Source organism: Podarcis muralis, chromosome 12 (genome assembly GCF_964188315.1).
Source record: "Podarcis muralis chromosome 12, rPodMur119.hap1.1, whole genome shotgun sequence".
NCBI classification, from domain to species: domain Eukaryota; kingdom Metazoa; phylum Chordata; class Lepidosauria; order Squamata; family Lacertidae; genus Podarcis; species Podarcis muralis.
In genome coordinates, this window is record NC_135666.1 from 48,438,774 (window position 1) to 48,454,729 (window position 15,956).

At 43.4% G+C, this 15,956-nt stretch overlaps 1 protein-coding gene across 1 annotated transcript; it reads right to left on the reverse strand.

Annotated features, from left to right (window-relative positions):
* Positions 1–9,034: 9,034 nt before the first annotated feature.
* On the reverse strand, positions 9,035–10,337 carry LOC114607860 (C-C chemokine receptor type 5-like). The gene has a single exon (XM_077936615.1). It carries the CDS (start codon positions 10,335–10,337, stop codon positions 9,357–9,359), a length of 981 nt encoding a protein of 326 aa, XP_077792741.1. The 3' UTR covers positions 9,035–9,356.
* Between the last annotated feature and the right edge of the window lie 5,619 nt (positions 10,338–15,956).

Below are 15,956 nucleotides of genomic sequence, written 5' to 3' on the forward strand. Positions count from 1 at the left end.
TTCCCCAATGTTACCCTATTACTGCTGTCTGAAAGGGCACTCGTTTTATAGCACCACCAACATGGGGCAGCTCCCTCCACCCTGAACATCTGTGGGACGACAGGTTGCAGGTTCTCACCCTAAAGGTATAGGATTTGCACTGATAGGAACTGAAGCTGTATGAAGGCCCCAAAGGTTTCGCAAGAGCAAACAGGATTTAAAGCAAGGTCGCGTATAGCGATACTGTAATGAGCACAGATTATCTTTAATGCACAAGATTCTTTATCTCCCAATGTGAAAGATTTGTGCAAAGGGGGAAAAAGCAATATCAGCATCACCCCATCACTGGAGTGGAAAGGGTTTTGTTTTTGTGTGTGTTCGTGGCTGTCTAGGCCTGTGTGACAATATGTGAGTTCTCTGCTTGTTTGTGTGTGCTGCGTGTGTGGTGAATATGCATCTGTGGTGAGTGTATGTGTGATCTGAATGTGTTGATGGCACACATCCATCGGTCAAACCCTTCCTTTTCCTCTGTACTTCTCCCAGATTTTCAAATCAATACCTGGCAGCAAACAGAGATCTGGGAGTTCCATGCTTGCAGCGCAACCTAGAGTTCCAGTCTTAAAATCCATTCTTAGCCCAGAAAATAGTATTTCTGGTTCAACAGGACTTTGAATTCAGATCTCCTACACATACAAGTGAAGCACTCACCCTATTAGTCCTTGGCTAGCTATAGCAAAACAACAACAATACCCCCTTTCCAGTGAGGCAGATGGGTACACAGCAGACCACACCCTTTCCATTCAAATATTCATGCAAAAAGAACTTAAAAATAGGCCTTTGTTTCTCTCTTTATCTTAAGTTAACAAATATTTGCATTCCAGGATGAAGGTCTGGGGCTTTCCTCCCAGCAATAAGAGCCACAAGCAGTTTCCTCTAACCAGCCGATAATATTATCAAAGAACTCTTCAATCTGCATCTTCTGCAAACTTGATGAGATTTAAACCTGCTTGTGTTTGTCGGAGATATTTTGGCTATGCTTGTACCATGCTAGATTCCAAGCTGTAATAGTTTATATTCCAGGTTCCAAAACTGATGGAAAACACAAGACCCTGAGGTTTGCCACCCACCAGGCACAGTGGGGATGGGTACGGGAATTGGTTCAGCTTGCAAACCGCCTTGATTCAGAATTCTCCAAATAATGCATGAACTGAAACACAGGTCTCCTTCAAAATGAACTCTGTCCCACATTTTGCAATGCAGTTCTTCAGTCAAAAGATGTGGGCACATGTTAGGGGACAGTGTGGATAGAAATCCAGATATTATTGACAACACTACACAAAATGCATCGTATTAAGCAAAATTCCCTGCAAATATGTGCATATTAGGTCAAACTGCATGCAGAACGTGTGTAGTAAAAGAAAGAAGGACTAAGGTGTTTGAGAATTTTAGTGAGAACTTTAAAAAAAAGCAATTCAAACTATTGCAGAAATGTAGTGAATTGTACTTAGAGTTTCAAAAATGGGTAAGAGAAACTGCTCTGGAGCTTGCAGTCTCACCAACAAAGACTCAACATGTTGGTTCAATGCAATCTGTTATCTTAATAACTCATTATGATGAACTAGTCAAGGGTGGTGAAGTGTTGTAGGCGGGACACAGAGGGTATACTGATTGATTCAGAAGACTTATACCCCTGTTTGGAGCCAGATAGGATCCCAGTGTAGCTTATAGGTGAATAAAACAGTGTTCTGCCTTCAAGCTTAAAATCTAAGAAGGCACAACATGAAAGGAAAAGGGGATGGGAAAGGAATAAGAAAACAGGCAGATTCAGAAACCGAATTCTTGATGTTACAAGATTCTTGGAATGAACAGCTTGGATATAAATGGGTTGTGCATATTTCAGAAAAACAGGACAGGGCTTCTTGGCCCCTGAGAAATTGTGTGGCAACCCAACCTTCCAGGAAGTGGCTGTAACAAAGCCAGAAGCTATTAGTCGTACAGGGTGTGGTCTTTTGGGAGCTAGCTGGAATTGGCAAACTTTTTCTCATGCTTATCTTTGGTAGGTCGGCTCACAGTTGATACCACCACCCCTAGGACTGATGTTCCTCCAAGTCTTCCTCACAGGGGGAAGGGGCCCAGCCAGTTGGTACAAGTAGCTGCCGCTGAAGATGGGAAGTTCCTCGCCACTTCTCTTTTTCATACGGCACTTGGGACCTAACCCTTGCCTAACCCTTGAACACCCTTGCTTGTGTCTCCCAGTTCAGCAACCTCCAATTTTTTTTTTCACTGCCACCAACTTCTGCCCTGAAGTCATCTCCACAGCATCCTAATCTTGGCAAGCAAAGGAAGGACCATTGTCAAAAACCTTCACTGTAGGTCCCTTCCTTCTCCAGATCACCAGATCTCTCTCTTTGTGCTGTCTTGAGTGGGAGAGCTCACAGCGCAACAAAATTAAGGGATGTGGAGAAGTTGAGAATGAAGATGATTTTCTGTGACACTTTAACAGCATGAAATTAACAGCTTCCAACAAGTAACTGTGTTTAGAACTGGGGTTTTAATATGCACTTGATCTTATAATACTTCCTTCAAAGTCACCGAATAGCTACAAAATGTGATAAATTTAAAGCAAGGCCACTTCTGCACTATACATTTAAAGAAGTATCGTACTACTTTATGCTGTAAACTTTATGCTGTAAACCACCCTGTGATCTTCAGATGAAGGGTGCTATAGGAGCAGCAGCAGCAACAACAATAGGAATCTTGGGAATGGTAGTTTTTAAAGGATGCTGACAGTTGTTATGAGACCCTTGTTCCCCTGACAGTGCTATAGGTTCCAGAAAACCCTGGGAAGAGAAACTGATTATTAAACCACTCCAGGAACTGTAGCTCTGTGAGAGGGATCTCTGGAAACTATAGCACTGTCAGGAGAACAGGAGCCTCCTAACAACTGTCAGCACCTTTAACAAACTACAGTTTCCAGGGTTCTTCGGGGGTAGCCGTGACTGTTTAAAGTGGCATAATACTGTTTTATATATACAAAGCAAATGAAGCCCAGCTTATTCCACCAGAACTGTATTAGTTTAAAATATAAGTTGCATTATATAAGGACCTAATCAATAAGCTCATTTTCTGTGAATTATGCTGAGGTCGCTTCTTACTGATTCTATACATGCTCTCTTTGAGACATAGATAATATTTGTACTTTCCAGAGCAGGGCATGAAATTGTGATTTAAAAAAAATAGTCAAGTCTCCTCCTAGTCCAAGTAAGTTTTTGACTCCAAATAAAGTTTATTTATGAGCTGTGTATCGATAACACATAATAATAGAAATATGAATACTCACCAATCCCTTCTCCTTGTTGATGAGAAAATCACGGGTTTTGTGACAAAGCAAGATTCTGTGCCTAGATTTCAAAGGAGCGTATCATTTCCTGAATTAGAGTACACAGTTCCACCACTGACTGTTTAGCAACAAGTGAAAGAATAATGTCCCTTTTTCTGAAAATGACTCTTCACTTGAACACCACCCACCGTGGCAAATACTGCAATACTAAGCGTGACAAAGACATCCCATTTCTTAAATGTATTCCCAACCATAGGCTAGTGAAGTTGGTGCAAGAAACTGCCTAGTTTAAAATGACCACAAGAACAGGAGCAGGACCATTTTTTGCTTGCTGTGTGTCCATAATACTTAAATAGCTATGCAATCAGATTTATCCAGTATTCCAACAGCAAACAGTCACTCAAAAGAAGTTGAAACAAAATCAAAAAAATTCCTTCCAGTGGCACCTTAGAGACCAACTAAGTTTGTTATCGGTATGAACTTCCATGTGCATGCACACTTCTTCAGATACACTGAAACAGAAGTCACCAGACCCTTATATATAGTGAGAGGGTGGGGAGGGGTATTACTCAGAAGGGTGGTGGGAATGGGTGATTGGCTGATAGGTATGGTAAACCTGTTGACGACTGTTAACGACTGCAATTGGTCTTACAGGAAAAAGACATGGGTGGCGCTGTGGGTTAAACCACAGAGCCTAGGACTTGCCGATCAGAAGGTTGGCGGTTCAAATCCCTGTGACAGAGTGAGCTCCCGTTGCTCGGTCCCTGCTCCTGCCAACCTAGCAGTTTGAGAGCACATCAAAGTGCAAGTAGATAAATAGGTACCACTCCAGCGGGAAGGTAAACGGCATTTCCGTGCACTGCTCTGGTTCGCCAGAAGTGGCTTAGTCATGCTGTACGCCGGCTCCCTCGGCCAATAAAGTGAGGTGAGCACCGCAACCCCAGAGTCAGCCACGACTGGACCTAATGGTCAGGGGTCCCTTTACCTTTGCCTTTAAGGTGCTACTGGAAGGATTTTTTCCCCGACTACGGCAGACCAACACGGCTACCTACCTGTAACCCAAAAGAAGGCAATATCAGCAACTAGCCAGTGTATAGCAAAGGTTAGAGTGTTAGACGAGGAACTGAGAGAGCAGGGTTTGAATCCCCATTCATAGGGTTGCCATGTTCCCCAAAGTAAAAATCCGGCCCTATAAATGAAGATGTCAAGTTGGAACTTTCTCCATGTAAAGCACCACCAAATTCAATGGAACTGCTCATATTCCTAAACTTTTGGCTTCTTTGGAGAAGAGATCTTAAGCCATTAAGGTACATCAAACCATGATTAGTGTTTTCTTGTTTGACAAAGGGAACGGCAAGGTCAAAACTCTGAGCAAGGCTTATTCTCATGAACCTGCCCTGCAATCCAACCAGGAGAGAATCTAGTTGAGGATAGATGGAGCAGAAAAAGTAGTTGGAAGGGGAAAGGCAAAGAATCGTGCTGCCTCTCTCTCCACCCATCAGAAGCTCCTCCATTCACAACTGCATCTTCCCAAAACTTTAGTTTGGTTTTTTTAATGTGACTGTTGTAACTCCCTTACACATGTGGTTTCCCCATGAGATAATGACATGGTAAGATAAAGACAGGATTCTATTATTATTATCTTTAAGTCCTATCCATATTAAAACTGTATTTTCCTGGGGGAATGGCAAATCAGAGTTATATCCAGTTTAATAGGTGCTATAGTTGGAAATATCCACATCTCTGCAGATTTCCAGGACGTCACCCATCATGTTTAAAGGACATATAGATGCAATTTTGGTCACTGAGGTCAAGGCAGAAAACAACCCTGCCAACATGCTGTACTCGACATTATTCAACTTCTGTTGAAAGATGACTAAGGGCACCACTCAGGAAAGACTTTTGCGGAAGCCTATCGGACTCAGAACTTGAGTGGTGCAGCAATTGTTACTGGCTCGCTTAAACTGCCATGGTGCAAGCTTTTGGCCTAACCTCTTTAACCTTTATCCACAACAGACATTAATTTTCTGTCCTCGATGTTTTCCCCACTGTCAGAATAGAATTGCAAACTCCTCAGGCTAGATATACACATATACTGTACGTATGCAATTGATTTGTGAACAGCACTTCTAAGCAGGGGCATTTACAAGGGACTGGTGGACAAGAATGAAGAGAGTGAGCGTGCGTCTTTTGGATTAAGGCTGGTAGTTTGTCTGAGCTGTCTGAAGACTTGATTGATTGATGGTTTGTTTGTGGGAGTGGCTGCATGCTCTTCTAGAGCACATGGTCAGAGGGGGAGGAGCTTGTGAACAGGATTCATAAACAAGGACGTTTGCAAGGGCGCTTAGTGGAGGAGGCCCAGAGTGCTGTCTCAGGTGGAATCTATACACATTAAAAAAAACGTTCTGGAAATGCTTTTTTTTAAAAGCGTTTTTAAAAATACATTGAATTTTCCATAAGGCCCATCTTCACCATCACATTGTATATTGCACTAAAAACACACGTTAAACATTTTATTTGCAGCTGTATAGCTGAGTCCTCACAGTGGGCATAGGACCAAGAGATATGGAGGGCGAGGGAGCTGCTGCTGCAGTGACTTGCAACACCTGTGCCGTGTTGGTCATCCAGCTTGAGAACATGCAAAACTACAACCATAGCAACTGCAAACTGGTTGCCTTGCTGGAAGAGAAGGTACAGCAACTTGAGGCCTGCATGGCCACATTTTGAGCTCTAAGGCAAGTTGAGGAATTTCTCGATCGTGCAGAGTGGACTGTGCTGGAACAGCAACACAGGTGGGGTGCTCCTATGGTGGAGGGAGAAGAAGAAGAAGAGTTTGGATTATATCCCGCTTTATCACTACCTGAAGGAGTCTCAAAGCAGCTAATGTTCTCCTTTCCCTTCCTCCCCCACAACAAACACTCTGTGAGGTGAGTGGGGCTGAGAGACTTCAGAGAAGTATGACTAGCCCAAGGTCACCCAGCAGCTGCATGTGGAGGAGAGGAGACGCGAACCCGGTTCCCCAGATTACGAGTCTACCGCTCTTAACCACTACACCACACTGGCTCTCCCATTGGAGGAGGAGAACCTTTGGAGGAACATGACATGCACAGGTAGGTCTGTCAGGAGCCATGCTGTGTCACTGGAACTGAAAAATGAACTGCAAATTTGATTCCATGCCCTTACCTCAGACACTTATTCTGCGTCAGAGGAGGAAGCACTCTAGTTGCAGATCTCAGAACACACTAAGGTAGCTGTGGAAGGTACAGTGAACAGAACAGGTACAACAGAGACTGAAACTCCCTCACTGCGTGAACTTTTGTGCGACCAATGTCTCTTGACAAAACAAACAGCAGAGGGAATTGTTAGCCTTGGGGAATGAGGTTTCTGGTTTGAATGCCATAATTGGTACACTGTTGGGTTAGTTATCTCCTCAGACAGGACCTACCAGAGAAGATATTGAAATTGGTGATGGTTTGGAGCAGGGTTTTCAAACTTGGGCCACCAGCTGTTTTTTGGGACTACATCTCCCATGATCCCTGACCACTGGTCCTGCTAGCTAGGGATGATGGGAGTTGTAGTCCAACAACTGCTGGAGACCTAAGTCTAGGAAACCCTTGTTTGCAGGTACATCAAGACAGGAATAGGCCCGAGCTCATTAAGTCCCTATCAGATTCAGTAGCTAAACAATTAAGGAAGCTCCTGCAGCCAATTGGAAGCCGTGGAAGTATCATTGGACGTTCGAGTTCCAAAGAACGTTTGCAAACTGGAACACTCACTTCTGCGATTGCTGCATTGGGGAGTCAAAATGTACAAGTACCAAGGCGTTCGGGATCCAAGGTACAATTGTACCTGATTTCAATGTACAGAATCTGTGAAATGAATAAAGAACTGAATATTTTACCTATTCAGTGGGACAAAGTTTTAACTTTGGTGTCGCTAGATTACAAACTATATAACAAAAAATAATATTAAGTATTTATTAGACTCCGCTATGTTTGGACATAAACAGACAGTGTAGAACAACACACTGTAGTTAGGATAATGCTTCTTTGAAACGTATGTTTGTGCAACGTCAGCTTTTGGAGGAAAGTATTAAGATGTATAAATATTACTTGGGAGAAACATTTAAAATTTTCAGATGGTCATATTATCCTAAATCCTAAATCCTACCAACTACAGTGGTACCTCGGGTTAAGAACTTAATTCGTTCTGGAGGTCTGTTCTTAACCTGAAACCGTTCTTAGCCTGAGGTACCACTTTAACTAATGGGGCCTCCTGCTGCTGCCACACTGCCACAGCACAATTTCTGTTCTCATCCTGAAGCAAAGTTCTTAACCTGAGGTACTATTTCTGGGTTAGCAGAGTCTGTAACCTGAAGCGTCTGTAACCTGAAGCGTCTGTAACCCGAGGTACCACTGTATACAGGTGTCAACCATTTTAGAGGCGTCCAAATGACATATGACCACCAACACGCAGAAGAGGGCATGGCAGAGCGGGCATTTGCATGCTCTGTCAACACACGCAATCACCCAGAACACAATCCCCAGGCAAATCATAGGTTGCCTGTGTGTGGTTTGATAGCAGGTCAATAAAAATAGAGTCTTTGTGCCCTTACTTCTGCTAAAAGACTTAGATTGACATTCTGGAAGGATAATACCATGGCTGCCTTTGAATGATGGATAGAATATATAACTACACTTGCAACATAAAAACAGATTGCTTTTAAATGTAAATTGTGTAAGGATAAGTATAACAACATCTGGACATGGGTGGCACTGTGGTCTAAACCACTGAGCCTCTTGGGCTTGCCAATCCGAAGGTTGGCGGTTCAAATTTGTGCATTGGGGTGAGCTCCCGTTGCTCCATCCCAGCTTCTGCCAACGTAGCATTTCGAAAGCACACCAGGGCAAAGAGATAAATAGGCACCACTGTGGCAGGAAGGTAAACGGTGTTTAATACGCTCTGGCACTCTTCACAGTGTCCTGTTGCACCAGAAGCAGTTTAGTCGGGCTGGCCACATGACCAAGGAAGCTGTCTGTGGACAAATGCCAGCTCCCTCAGCCTGAAAGCAAGATGAGTGCTGCAATCCCACAGTCGCCTTTGACTGGACCTAACTGTCCAGGGGTCCTTTACCTTTACCTTTAATGGCATTTGGATTGCTTTATAAAAAGCATAATGACTTTTTAATAAGTTTATACTTGTTACAATAATTGTAATACCTCAGTGCTCTTTTTCTAGAAAAAGAGATGCCGGAACTCAACATGAATTCCTCCCTCATTCTGCTACAATGGCAATGGCGCCCACCTGAGGTGTGCTGGAATCGAGTTCTGGAATGTTCCGCCTGGAAAAAAAAAGCCTTGGTCATACTTACCTACTGTATTGTACTATAGTTTCATGTACTTTTCTCTTTGTTTTGTGTAGTGTTGGCTTTTCCTCAAAAATGTTTACTTCAATAAAACATAAATATTTTAAAAACCATGGTTGCAAACAGTGTGAAGAAGAGCTCATCACGACATTCCCCAGAAATACATTTCCGAAGGAGGGTGCAAAAAGGCAGACAGCTGTGTTAATCCCTAATAAAATACACTCTCCCAAAAGTGGCACTATACAGAATTTATTAGGATCAGCATGACTACAGTAATATACAAAGTGAACTGGGAGTAAGTTCCATTGAACTCAATGGTGCTTTACATGGAGAAGGTTCCAACTTCAGTCCTTGACATCTTCCCTTATAGGGCCTTCTGGTAGCAAGACTTGAGAAAAACTCAGCCTGAAGTCCAGGATCAATTGCTGCTTATCCAAGTAGACAATACTGGGTTAATGGACCAATAGTCTAAGGACACAGGTTATCATTTTCCTCTCCCTCTTGGCAGGGTAACACACTTCTCCCAGATATACCAACTAAATCGTTAGGAAGGAAAAGATGTACAAACATAACTGGAAATCACTTCACAAACCTATGGAAATGTCATCATCTGTTGTAGTTGTGTAGGAAGTAGACTATTCTAAGTTGGGGTGAGCCTGGCCTGGGCAGATCTTATAGAGAGGAGGAACATATGCTTTGGAAAAAGGTAGAGATATGTTTCCTAAATTTCTGCCCCACAAAGGCATAGATCACAGGGTTGATGCAACAGTGGATCACAGCAATTGTCTCTGTCACAGCAATGGCTACAGATAACTTGTTCTCAATATTATTCTCTGAGTTAGATGAAAAAAATGAATCCTGAAAGGTCTGCAACAAAAGAGTGGTGTTGTATGGCATCCAGAAGAGGAAATAAACAATCATGATCACAGCAATAAGCTTGACAGCCTTCTGCTTTCTCTTATTTCTACCCTTATTCAAAATCATGATAATCCACATGTAACAGAAGATAACGATGACTGCAGGAATGGCTAGGCCCAAAATGAACTTCATTAAAGTTAGAAATTGCTTCCATACTTTTTCATTTTCTGAGGGATAATGAATGGTACATTCGTATGTCTCATTTGCCTTTTGAACATGTTGAAATACAAATTCTGGCACAGAGGCTAATAAGGCCACCACCCACGTGACAACGCTTGTGAGGGTACCATAGGTGATCGTCCTGGCTTTTAATGCGAACACTGCATGGACGATGGCCAGGTATCTATCAATAGTCAAAAGGATTATGAAAAAACTTCCGCAGTAGAAGCCTACGTAATAGACCCCAAAGAGAATTTTGCACATTGCATCTCCAAATACCCACTCGTGCCCTGCGTAATAAGCCCAAAATGGGAGTGAGAAGATGACAAGCAAGTCCGAGATGGCTAAATTGAGCAGGTAGATATCAGTCATGCTCTTGAGCTTCTTGTATCGGATGAGGATCAGCACCACCAGTGAGTTGCCCAGCAGGCCAAATATGAGCACCAAAGAGTAAAACGGTGGCAGAAAATTAGTTGCAAATGCTTCCACAGCATGGCTGTAGACTAGGCCTGCATCAATATTATAGTCAAAAGTTGTTGTTATCCCATAATCTGGCATCATGGAAGAATTGTTCATCTTCTCGGTCAAGGAATAAGAAATATCTACATGATAAAAGAAACAACAATAAAATATGTAACTACCGGTATGTATTTTAATAAGTGATGATCTTGAGTATTTAGTCTGCTGAAGCCAATCAATATGTTGCCTAACAGGCTAGGTATCAACAACAAAGATTAAAGGAGTGAGAGATATGGAATAAACTGATTTTAAAATATAGGCATACAGTAATCTCACAGTTCACACGAGGATTACATTTTGGGGATTGCACCGAAAACCATAATCAAATATAGTCAAATATGTGTGACTATATAGTCACATACCTTGAATCTCAAATGCCTTGGCTCCCAAACAAATCGGCTCCCAAACGATCGAAACCCAGAAATGAGTGTTCCGGTTTTCGAACATTCTTTTGGAAGCCGAACATCTAACGGGACTTCCACAGCTTCTCATGGGCTGCAGGAGCTTCCTGCAGCCCATCAGAAGCTGCGCTTTGGTTTCCAAACATTTTGGAAGTCGAATGGACTTCCGGAACGGATTCAGTTCGACTTCCAAGGTACAACTGTACAGTCAAAATGACATATAGTCTGTGGTGGGTGGGATTACCAAAATTATTTTTCCCTGCCCCTTTTCCACCCCATGCAATGTATGTAAAACTGAAAGTGCACAAGTTAAATGTGTATAAATTGTGGACTTACTGAATAATGTTCTAATTATCTGGCCACCTTCTTCTCCTGAACGTCTTCACTGGTACCTGGGAAATTGCCTTTTACTGAATCAGAACATTGGTCCACCTAGTTAGCTATTATCTACACCAGTGGCATAGTGTGGGGGGTATGAGAGGGGTGGTTGCTTTGCACGCATTGGGGGGGGGCTGATTCTCGTGCCTCTGTTCCTGGGCTGCACAACCTGTTAGGGGCTGCCGCTGCTACCCAGGCACATTCCAGTAAGCCCCACGCTTTCCTGCCACTGGGGTTCTCTGGGCCCAGATGCCCGGTCTGGCCTCACCGCTGCATCACTGGCAGAGGCCGTCGCCCGCAGAGGCGCTTGCTCCCTTCCTGGTACGACGAACTCCCTAGAAAGCGGCAGGAGCAGCCCAGACCCAAGGTGAGCAGGCATGGATGTAGGGGGCAGGCAAGGGGCAACCCCCCCCCCCAGCGCAGCCCTGCCAGTGCTCCTCTCTGCGGGCCTCACCAAGGGCTACGTCAGCCGGTCAGGCTCCCCTCTGTGCTGGCAGGCAGGCAGGTTGCATACACCTGACGCCAGCAACCCTTGCTATGCCACTTTCCAAAGGTGAAGATGGGTCCCTCAATCTCCCTCAATCTCAACCAAAGGGACCAGCTGAGAGCTGGAACAAACTTTCCATTCCTCGCTGTCCTCTGCTCCTTTTGTTTTTCAAAGGGCACGTGGGACCTTTTCCTTACCATCACACCCCCTTAGGCGATTTCGGCTCTGCAGTCCAGTAACCTTCAGATTCGCTTTTCACCTCAAACCCACTCCCCCAATTCCTTTGCCACAGCTTCTGCATGTTGACTAGCAAAGGACAGGACCGTGGACGGAAAAAATTATAAACCTTCAATTGGCGGCCCCTTTTCTTTGTCCTGTCATGAGGGTGAGAGCTCAGAATGTGACAAAGATAGGGAGTGTGAGGGTGTTGTTTTAAAGGGGAGATAAAATGAATTTCTGCCGCACTTTATACCTGTGATCCTGGCAGCATGAAATTAATAGCACATACTTCCAGCAAGTAACTGCGTTTAGGACGAGGGTGTTAATATGTAATTAGTCTTACATTCCCTCCTTCAAATTTACACTATGGCTATAATCTATGAAAATTGTCGTGCTACTTTAAATGGAGTTCCTTGGGAAGAGAGGCATTGATTGTGAAACCACTCTGGGAAGTCCAGCTCTGTGAAGGGAATAGCGGTCTTCTAACAGATCTCAGCACCCCTAACAAATGACAGTTTCCAGGATATTTGCGGGGAAGTTGTGACTGTTTAAAGTGGTGTAATACTGTTTTAAATATTCAGGACAGATGGAGCCCAACTTATTCTAGGGGAACTGTATTGATTCAAAATATAAATCACATCATTTAAGGACCTTCTCAATAAACTTACTCCCTATGAACTATAGGATGTAGCATTTGAGAGACTCTATAAATTCTATGCTCACTTTGAGATATAGATATAGATGTAGATGTTGATACAGATAGAATTAGATATACAGATAGAATTAGAGATAGATAAGATTAGTAGATTCTGGGGCAGGAAATGAAATATGACATACTAGACATGTCAAACACTATTAATCAGTTTTATTTTCTTCAAGCCCCCTCCTAATCCCAGATCCAAATGAGTTTTTCCACTGATACTGTATTCAAATAAAGATTCTTTTAGGCTAGCACACAAATGACTCTTTCTGAGATATTTCTTGATTTACTATTTACTATTTACTATTCTTTATACATTTAATGGTGATAATAACAAAAACAAAAAAAACGAATACTCACCAATCTGTGTTTCACACTGATGAGAAGAAAGTCACTGATTTTGTGACAAAGCAAGATTCTGTGCCTAGATTTCAAAAGGATATATCCTTTCCTATGCTGGAAATGAATGCTTAGTAAGAAGTGAGCGAAAAATGTCTCGTTTTCTGAAAATGACCTCACTGAAGGACCATTGCATATCCCTTTCAGTCGCCGTGTTCATGGAGACTGCCAAGCGATGAGGTTTGATCCAGGTGTGGATAACCTGTGCTAATATTATGCAGGTCTTGTGCCATCAGTTTTGCTCAAAGACCAGCTGTATCAGAACCCTCCTGCTTCTGAATTGTGCCAGTTGGCCATTAGAAGAACAACAGTTTAAGAATTGGTAGAGTCAAGTTTGAGTTTGTCATCTTCCCTCCCATCCTTTTTCCCTTGTGTATCTTTTTTTCTTATTATTATTATCATTATTAAGATTGTATGCTTGCAGGTAGGGACTGCCTTGTTTTAGTTGCTACACAGGGAGCCTTTGGGGCTCTAAATAATGAATAATCCAATGTAGGAGTGCGAATATCCAGAGTGTGGGATCAGATGGGATTACAATGAGGAATTATAAAATATGCATCAAGCCATTGTGTCCACGATGAATGCATTGTGTTGACTGGGCTTGATACATTGACAACAATTTCTGATCAAATCCCACAGCCCTCTGCATCTCTGGCCATTTCCTCTACTGCCCATTTCTCTCTCTTCACAAGTCACGTACACAACCCAGTTGCTTCGCCAGGCAGGCACCTGGGTCTGGGCAAGCTTCTTTGAAGTAGCTTTCTAATATGTTAATCCTAGAGTGTTAATCTTAGGGCCAGGAAACAGATCTCACATGAAGGTGATAATGATTGTTGTCCTCCTGGCCATCCTCCTTATCATGTATATTGCTTGTTTATCACCTCCCGGGGTTGCCAAATGGACTCCTTTGTAGTTCTGTTAATTAGTTTTGGTGGTTTAACTTCTCCTCAAGTGGGTTTGTTGAAATGCTCAGAAGAAATCTGATTGCTTCTTTCGAACACTCTGTAAAAAGTTCTTTTGTGAATAAAAGGACCTGGGCCGAGGGGGCTAGAGGCACAGAGAGAATATTATACGCACCCTTCCCAGAGTCTTGCTGGTTCAAGCCTCTGTGTGTATTCTTATTAATCAGAGTTCAATCATTCCTTTACTTTGTGAACACCTCAATCCAATCAAGTTTAAAACATTCCTTTTGCAAACCGATCTTGTCTTCTCCTTAAACAGGAACATTATTGTTTTTTGTTTATTGAATTTATATACCACCCTTTACCCGGGGGCCTCAGGGCGGTTCACAGAATAAAATCAAGATATAAATCCACAAAATACATAATAAAAACGGATCAACCAAAGGCCCAGTTAAAAAGGAACATTTTTGCCTGGTGCCTAAAGGTGTGTAATAATGAAGGCACCAGGAGAACTTCCCTTGGGAGAGCATTCCACAGATGGGGAGCCACTGCAGAGAAGGCCCCGTTCTCGTGTTGCCACCCTCTGGACATCTCAAGGAGGAGGCGCACAAACATTCCCATGTGGACAACCGAACCAGGTTTACCAGCTTCAGTGAAACAATCAGGCTTATGTCTAACATGAGTGACAACAGATACAGCAGAAGGGATAGAGAGGATTTGGGCACACGGTTGAGCACATACGTTGCAGTTAGAAGGGTTCAAGTTCAATCCCCGACACACCTAGGACTTATCTTTATATTATAAAAATGCGTAGTTAGCCACTAATTGATTTGCTTATATTGTCGATATCGTTGTTAGATTTGAAAAACCAGGGAACTGAAAATGTGAGCACACATTAAAAAGATTATTGCTTAAGAAAACATAAAGGTAAAGGTATAGGTACCCCTGACCAACAGGTCCAGTCGTGACCGACTCTGGGGTTGCGCGCTCATCTCACTCAAGAGGCCGGGAGCCGGCGCTTGTCCGAAGACAGCTTCTGGGTCATGTGGCCAGCGTGACTAAGCCGCAGCTGGCGAGCCAGCACCAGCGCAGCACACGGAAATGCCATTTACCTTCCCGCTGGACAGCGGTTCCTATTTATCTACTTGCACTTTGAGGTGCTTTCGAACTGCTAGGTGGGCAGGAGCTGGGAACGAACAACGGGAGCTCACCCTGTCGCAGGGATTCGAACCGCCGACCTTTCGATCAGCAAGTCCTAGACTCTGTGGTTTAACCCACAGCGCCACCCCTGCATTTATACTCATCAAAGCCTAATGGTAGAATTCAGATTTAGAAAGACTGGAAGCTGCCTGATACTGGTTTATCGTTTGCATGCAATGACTGGCAGCACCTCTCCAGCATGTCAAGGAAGAGGGTGTCCCTGCCCTACCCAGAGCTGCCTGGGACTGAACCCAAGACTGTAGGGATGCAAAGCAAATGCACACTCAGCCATGACCCTAGGCATGCTTAGCGGAAACCTACTGAAATAAAAACAAAGTCTGGATCTGGTTTCTGTTCTTTTGGAGCAGAGGTGGGGAGCCTTCATCTGTCCAGATGTTGTTGGACTACAACTCCCATCAGCCTGGCTATTGGACATTCTGGCTGAGCTGTAGTTCAGCAACCTCTAGAGCAGTGTTTCCCAACCTTGGGCCTCCAGCTGTTTTTGGACTACAACTCCCATCATCCCTAGCTAGCAAGACCAGTGGTCAGGGATGATGGGAATTGTAGTTCAAAAACAGCTGGAGGCCCAAGGTTGGGAAACACTGCTCTAGAGGGCCAAAGATTCTCCACTTCTGTTTTGGATAATACAACTCATTGTCCTCTGCGTAAGACTTTACTCCTAACCTCTAGGTCATGTGCCCCTTAAACAAACTAAGGGTGGATCTACACATGGGGGGGGGGACGGGACACTATAAATAACTCGTGATTTAAATTGTTATAACAAAAGAAAAAAGCACTATGTAAAATTGCATAGAAAAGATTTGTGCTCTGCAGCACCATCTGGTGTTGCATGTTTATAACGCATTCAAAATGCTGTTTCTTGACTAATGTAGCTGAGTCCATAGTGTAACTTTCAGTGAGCAAATACTCAAATAAACAATTGCATGCATATATATGTATGTCCAGCCAGGGGAGTTTATATTATGACAG